This window comes from Macrotis lagotis, chromosome 3 (assembly GCF_037893015.1).
Source record: "Macrotis lagotis isolate mMagLag1 chromosome 3, bilby.v1.9.chrom.fasta, whole genome shotgun sequence".
NCBI classification, from domain to species: domain Eukaryota; kingdom Metazoa; phylum Chordata; class Mammalia; order Peramelemorphia; family Peramelidae; genus Macrotis; species Macrotis lagotis.
The window spans coordinates 258,128,549-258,135,899 of NC_133660.1; the positions used below are offsets into that span (position 1 = coordinate 258,128,549).

Consider the following 7,351-nt stretch of genomic DNA (forward strand, 5'->3'; position numbering starts at 1 on the left):
CCTTCTAATTCCCACCTTGAAAGTCTCCTACCCCAAGCTCTGGCAGCCTCGAATGCCAACAAGCCAGCACCATCTTCTGACCTCCTGGGACCATCCAACACCCACCAGCATAAACAAAGAGGAGCAACTCCAGGAGGCTTTCTAGACAAGCTGATGCTGTATTTGTAATGTGCAGCTGGGAGCAGGAAAGAGGGAAGGAACTAAAGAACAGAAAATAGTTATATCTGAAATGGCAAGAAACGGGATACATTCTCTACTCAATAACATCTAACGCTACGGAGATACGGTCACGCGGCCTTCGACATCTCGTTAGGAGAGCGGCGTGGGCTTCTTCAGGTGCTGCCTCATCTTTATACCTTGCAACTTTTCATCTTTTAGTGCCTTCAGGAATTTATCTGGAAGAGAAGGAAACGTGGTCAGCCAGGTGGGCTGGCTCTGGCAGTGGGGAGCAAAGAAGCCTCCTTGGTCTTGGAGTATGAGTCTGTTGTTGAAAATCATGGGATCATAAGGTTTCACTCAATTCAACAACCATTGCCCCAAGATCCTAACCTGAAAACTGGAAGGAATCTTATGAGATAATAATCATAATAATGGCTAGCTTGGAGATAACACCAAGATTGGCAAAGTTCTTTATCCAGGGTGCTATTATGATGCCCATTTTACAGATGAGGAAACTGAGATAGACAGAATTTCAGTGTATTTCCCAGGGTGATGGATTTGACTCCAGACTCATTGCTCTATCTAGCCTGTGCCATCAGGCTGATCTTTGAGGTCATTGAGTCCAATCTCCTTATTTTACAGATGGAGAAACTGAGGCCCGAGGAGAAAAAGATCTGTTGCAAGTCACAAAGAGGCAACCCCGGTCCTCTGATTCCAAAACCAGCCCTGTTTCCATTGTGTGGAAACTTTTCTGTATGTAGCTGGAGAGATTATTAGAAGAAATCCAGTTTGAGCAAAGAAATCTTTTCAGGTTTAGCATCCTGTAATGTTTTGTCCTTTCCCCTTTCTGGTCCTGATTTCCCTGCCCCACTGTCTCATCCTCTCTAAGAGCCAGCTTCTTTGTCTGAGTTAAGCTGAGTTGTCTGTAAGGTCTCTTCCTAAAGCCATCCCCTCTTCCCAGCTTTCCCAGGAATAGTTCCCCTTAAGTCAGTCTCCTAGGCTCAGCTCCCCACCCTCCCTCTCACAGTCTATCAAACTTTATTCCTTACTCTACAACCAAAGTGCTCCATCCCCTTGGCTGATTATCTTATACCTCTGTACTCCCTGCCCCGGAGTACAACCTCTGGCCCTGGAGACTTCCTCTCAAGTCTCGGCTCAAAGCCCACCTTTTCACAGGAAGGTGCCCTAGCCAAGAGCATCTTCCATCTAGTCTATATGGGCAGCACTGAGCCAGGAGTCAGGAAGACTTGAATCCAAATCTGTCCTCCATCACTCACTAGCTGTGTGGCCCTAGGCAAGCCACTTTACCCTGTATACCTCAGTTTCCTCCTCTGTAAAATGAGGTGGAGAAGAAAATGGCAAACTGCTCCAGGATCTTTGCCAAGAAAACCCCCAATGGGGCATGAAGTGTCAGACAAGACTGAAATGATTCAACAATAAATTCTTTATGTATTCTGTATTGATATTATTTGCACATTGTCTCACATCCATTAGAATATTGGGTCCTTGATAGTAGAAACTGCCCTTTTTGCCTTCCTTTATAAATGTCTGACCGACCAACCAAGCTTCCAGCCTGATACTAGGTGCCCTCCCCATTCTGCACCTTGGTTTTTCCTTTTTCCTCAAGGATTGGGCTCTGAGGATCCTTTGAGCCCCAATATTCTGTGATCTAACATCTATATCTATCTATGTCTATGTCTATATCTATATCTATATCTATATGGAAAACCTAGATTTTTCTCTCTTTTCCCTTCTATAGGTTATAAGGTCCTAGAGTTTGGAGCTCAAAGAGATCAAAGATCCAGCCCCTTGTTGTAGAGAGGAAAAAGAGAGGATGTGGAAATGAACATGATTCCTCCATACCATCCAGGTCTGCCATGCAGTAAAACCAGGGTTCAAGCCCCAAAGTTCCAGCTCAATTCAATACCATTCAGCAAACAGACATACATCTACTGTGCACAAAAAGAGGGTGCAGGGTGGCATGATGGCTAGAGAACTGCAAAAATCAGAATGTCAAGAAGCCATGCTTACTGATCATATCTAAATAACAGATCACCTAGGAGTTAAAAAGCAAACAAAATCTCCACACACACACACACAAACACACAAACACACAAACACAAACACGTACACCCCCATGTTCTGCCTCATCCATAAGGGGCCCGAGCCGTCTGCCCCTCAGACTCGTCCCAACGCGGCCACAGCACGGGAGGCCCCGTTCCCTTGCAGGCACAACTCCCGGGGCAGAGTTGGAGCCGTCGGTCCCCGGCCCCGGCCCCCGCCCAGGGCTCCCCGGGCTCCCTGGCCCCGGCCCCGGCCCCGGCCCCGGACTCCCCGGCCCCGGGCTCCCCGGCCCCGGCCCCGGCCCCGGACTCCCCGGCCCCGGACTCCCCGGCCCAGGGCTCCCCGGACTCCCCGGCCCCGGGCTCCCTGGCCCCGGCCCCGGACTCCCCGGCCCCGGACTCCCCGGCCCCGGCCCCGGACTCCCCGGCCCCGGACTCCCCGGCCCCGGCCCCGGGCTAGCAGCATGGAGTGCGGGTGGCCGCGGCCCCGCAGCGGGGCACGGAGACCCCCGTCGGCGGGCGTCGGCGGCCGCCTCGGGGCCTCCCGGCTAGCGGGCCCGCGCAGCCCCCCGCCCCGGCTCTCTGGCCCCGGGCCAGCCCCGGGCCGGGCCCGCACAGCCACGCACAGCCACGCACAGCGCTGGGAGTCGAAGCCGTCCCCGGTGATGGTCAGCAGCTCCAGCTCCTTGATGCGGATCTCCAGCTCGCACAGCTCGTCGGGCGGCGAGGCGGCGGCGGCGGCCCGGGGCGCCGGGGGTCCGGCGGGGGGCGGCGGGGCGGCGCCCTCGGGGCCGGCCGGCGGCGAGTAGAAGAAGCGCAGCGGCTCGTAGGGGATGGGGGCCAGGCCGGCCGGCCAGGGCGGGGGGCAGGGGCGCTCGCTCGGGGGGCCCAGGCCGGGCGGCGGCGGCGGCGGCGGCGGCGGCTGCGGGGCGGCCGCGCCCCGGGGCCCCCCGGCCGGCCCGGCCGCCGCCCCCTTGAGCGGCACGAAGAGCTTCTTCCAGATGTTGAAGTCGTTGAGCGCGGACGAGGACGCGCCGCGGTCGTAGAGGGACGGGAAGTAGAGGGGGCGCGGCGGGCCGCTTGCTCATGGTGGGGCTCGGGCAGCCGCGCCGCCCCTTCGGCATCGTTTGGATGGGGGCGGGGGCCGCCACGTGGCCGCAGCCCCCCGCCGCGCGGGGCCCGGCGGGGGGAGGGGAGGCCCGACGGCCGGGGGGGGCGGCTCGGGGCGGCCCGCGTGCAGGAGAAAGATGGGCACAGCCCGGCCCCGCGGGCTCCCGCCGTGCCAGGCCTGGGCCAACGCCGGGAGCCGAGCCTCGAGGCGGCCCCGGGCCCCGGGCCCCGGCGGGGCTGAGCCCCGAGCCCGGCGAGGCGGCCCCGGCCCCGGGAGCCCCCGCTCGGGCCCGGCGGTCCGGACATTGAACACCTGGCGGGGGGCTCCTGAAACCCGCCAGCAGCTGTGGGGGGCAGTCAGGGCCCGGCGCGGGGGGGCATCGGGCCGCAAAGATTGCAAGAGCCCAGACAGGAGGCGACGTGCGGACCAGGCTCACGGCCACGGGCGAGGGAGACCAGCCTTGAGGAGACCCTGCGGACAGCAGGGCTTGGCCGCGGGCTGGCCGCAGAGAGGCGGCGAGGGCGACACCTCGGGAGCCTGGGAGCCTGGGCCTGGGAGGAAGGGGTGCCCTTGGTGCCAGCAGGAAACTGAGAAGGCAGGGCACAGGTTGGAGATGTCCAGTGTGTGTGTGTGTGTGTGTGTGTGTGTGTGTGTGTGTGTGTGTGTGTGTGTGTGCTGAGCCATGAAACAGATTTGGGGTGTTGTTTAGTCACCTCTGACTCTTCGTGATCCTATTTGCAGTTTTCTTTATTAAGCATTTTATTTATTTTGAGTTTTACAATTTTCCCCCCAATCTTACTTCCCCCCCACCACCACAGAAAGCAATTTGTCAGTCTTTATGTTGTTTCCATGTTGTACAGGGGGTTTTCTTAACAAAGATGCTGGAATGGTTCCTCACTTCCTTCTCTGGCTCATGTTCTAGATGAGGAAACTGAGGCAAACAGGGTGAAGTAATTTCCCCAGGGTCACACCACGAGTAAGTGTACGAGGCCAGATTTGAACTCAAGTCTTCCTTATTCCAGGCTTGCACTCTATATCCACTGTGCTTCAAAGCTGGCCATAAAACAAAAACCACCTACTGAACATATGCTTCACGAGTCACTGAGGAACAATGCCTGTATCTCTAGAACTTACAGCAGGGTTTATTTGTTTTTGGTAAATAGTTTTTTTTTCATTTTTCCAATTACATGTAAAAATAGTTTTTGATACTCATTTTTTGTAAGATTTTAGTTTCATTTTTTTCTCCCTCTCTCCCATTCCCCCTCCCCAAGATGACAAGCAATCCAATATATTAATGTTATATCTGTGATTATATCCATGTTATACATGTGCAAACACTGTACAACAGTTTTACCTGAGAAATATATTAAGAGTGGTTAAAACATATTGGAAACTTGGGCAGCTAGGTGGCACAGTGGATGGGCATGGAGTCAGGAGGACCTGAGTTCAAATCTAGACTCAGACACCTAATAATTACCTAGCTGTATGGCCTTGGGCAAGTCACTTAACCCCTTGCCTTACAAATATATATATATATATATACATATATATATATATGTATATATATATATATATATATATATATGTATTAGAAACTCCTAGAACTGTGAGTTTCACCCTTCACCTCACACAGAAGTAAATCATGTTACTATGTCCTCCAGTAATGGCCCCTAGTATGGAGTGAGAAGTGGTGATAAAATATATGATCAGATTTCCGCCCCACCCCCCAGTCCACTTATCTCACTTGGAGACACATCTGAACTTGTCTGAAGGAGATTTCAGAGGGGAGGGTGTAGGAAGTATGGGGACACATATCCAGCATGTGATGACTATTCATCAGTTCAAACTGATGGACCCTTGGATTACAAAGAATGAAACAATATCCACTCAAAAGGGATTTTTTTCTAGGTTTTTAAAATGGTTGACCACAAGAGCAGAGGTGTCATTTTTTCAAAGTTAGGGAAGACAAGAAGAGGAAGGAAAATGATGAGTTCTATTTTCCATATCTTGAGGTCCCCATGGAAGAGTCTAGACAGCTTGAGAGGGCAGAAACAGAGAAGTAAAGCTGGAACTGGCCCACACAGAGGCCGTGCTCAAAGCCATCACAATAGATGAAATTACCCAGGAAGAAATTGTAGAAAGAAGTGGGACAAAAAAGGATAAAGTCTTGGGGAATGCCCAAAGATGGAGAGAAGCCCCCCCCCAAAAAAAAGGCAAAGGGAGGAGGAGAATCAGAAGACTAGAGTGTTCTACATGCCAACAGAATCCATGGTATCAAGAAGAAGAGGAAGGGGGAAGCGTTAAATATGATAGAAAAGTCAAGGAAGATGAAAACTATGAAAAGGTCATGATTGGCCAAGTAAATGAAACAGGAGAGTTAAGGAAAGATCAGGTTTCAAGGTCATTATTAAAATGACTATGGTACTTCTCAAGACCTAACAGTCATTTAGTGGCTCTTGTCCTTTAAATTCTTCACAAAGTCTCCCCCAACATAATGGGGACCTTTCTAGAATTCTCTTGATCCTATGCATGTTGGCAAATTGTGAAGTTGACAAGTTGCTTGAGATGAATGGTTTGTGAAAGATGTTGGGAGATAACATCAGTAAGCCTAGGACTGGAACAATCTTTGGATACCAAAGCCCGGAACAGTATTTGAACTTTAAACTTCTGAATGGGGAAGTGATGTGATGAAAATTAATTCAGAAATTTATTCCGGCTGCTAGAAAGGATTCGTGGAGAAAGTAGACTGGGAGACAATCAGAAAATTAGCTGACCTGAATATAAGGTTTGCAACTTATTGGTAAGTAATGTAGGTAGAATTTGATCCCGGGTCTCTCCCGCTTCCCTGGCCTACTCTCTTTCTGCTATTTGTTCATATAACGAGAGTAAATAACCAAAGAGATATATTATTTTTGATTACTTAAAGAAATAGACAGGCATCCCTTACCCCACCCCCCATTCAATTATTGGACTCAGGGAAAAAGACACCCACTGGACTAGCTCACTCTGTTTGGTCACATTTGTGAAATAGCACAAAAATGCCAGGAAATGTGGACACAAAGCAAAGCCAAAGGACTGAAATAAAGACAGCCCAGTTTTCTCCTTAACCATTTGAAAACACTATTCAATGCATTCCTAATAAATCAGGGAGACCACTCTTCACTTTGCACTTGACTTCATCAATGCATATACTCAACTCATTCTATAAATGTAAATATGAGATTCTCAATTCTGTTATGTGTCTTTTCATTCTCCTCTTTCAATTAAGTTCATAGAGTTCCCTTAAATTCATTTTATTTTTGATGATGTCTACAAATGACATATCCAAAAAGGCACAACACTGAGTGTGGTGTTGATGGTGCTCATGAAACTCAAATGGAAGGGGCCACTAATCTATACCTATGAATCCATATGGACTTCATTTTAAAATGCTATGTTACCTGTACTTTATTGTATTTTATTCATTTTGTTAAATATTTCCCAATTTCATTTTAATCTGGTTCTGCTACATTGGGGCATCTCTGGATGTCATCAGTCACCCATAAAACAGAGCTGGAAGGAATTTTAGAAGTTATCTAAGTCCACCTGCCACCCCCTTCCCCATTGATAAATGAGGAAACATCTCAGAGAAATTATGAGATTTAGAGTAACTGAACCAGTGTCTCTGACCCCACTCTTTCCATTGCAGCCTAGTTGCTGCACCCTCTTTGTTTCTCTGGACTTGTTTTGCATGAGGTAACACAGTGCTTTCCTGGGGGTAAACAAGTCCCCCCTGAGATGAGCCCAAGAAAAGCTTGGTATGGTGTGGTAGAACCTCTCATCTTCTCCCTAGGATAGTTGGAAGAGCTATGAGACTGCAGGGAAGCAGGTCATCCTAACTTTGAATGGCATCAGAGTCTGTGACAGCTTTGGTCCTACCACCACCAACTCCATTCTCCATCCTGTTAAGTAAAAGTAAGCAAAGGAAGACCTGGAGGTGGAGATGGAAGTGATCCTATGTTTGATCCTTTAATAGACT

The 7,351-nt window shown here is 50.3% G+C and overlaps 1 protein-coding gene across 1 annotated transcript; it reads right to left on the bottom strand.

The window, feature by feature from the left end:
• Positions 1 to 138: 138 nt before the first annotated feature.
• On the bottom strand, positions 139 to 3,427 carry C3H11orf91 (chromosome 3 C11orf91 homolog). The gene is given in 3 exon segments (XM_074227577.1): positions 139 to 395; positions 2,859 to 3,288; positions 3,290 to 3,427. Coding segments are annotated over 3 exon segments (573 nt in total). The 5' UTR covers positions 3,347 to 3,427; the 3' UTR covers positions 139 to 309.
• Between the last annotated feature and the right edge of the window lie 3,924 nt (positions 3,428 to 7,351).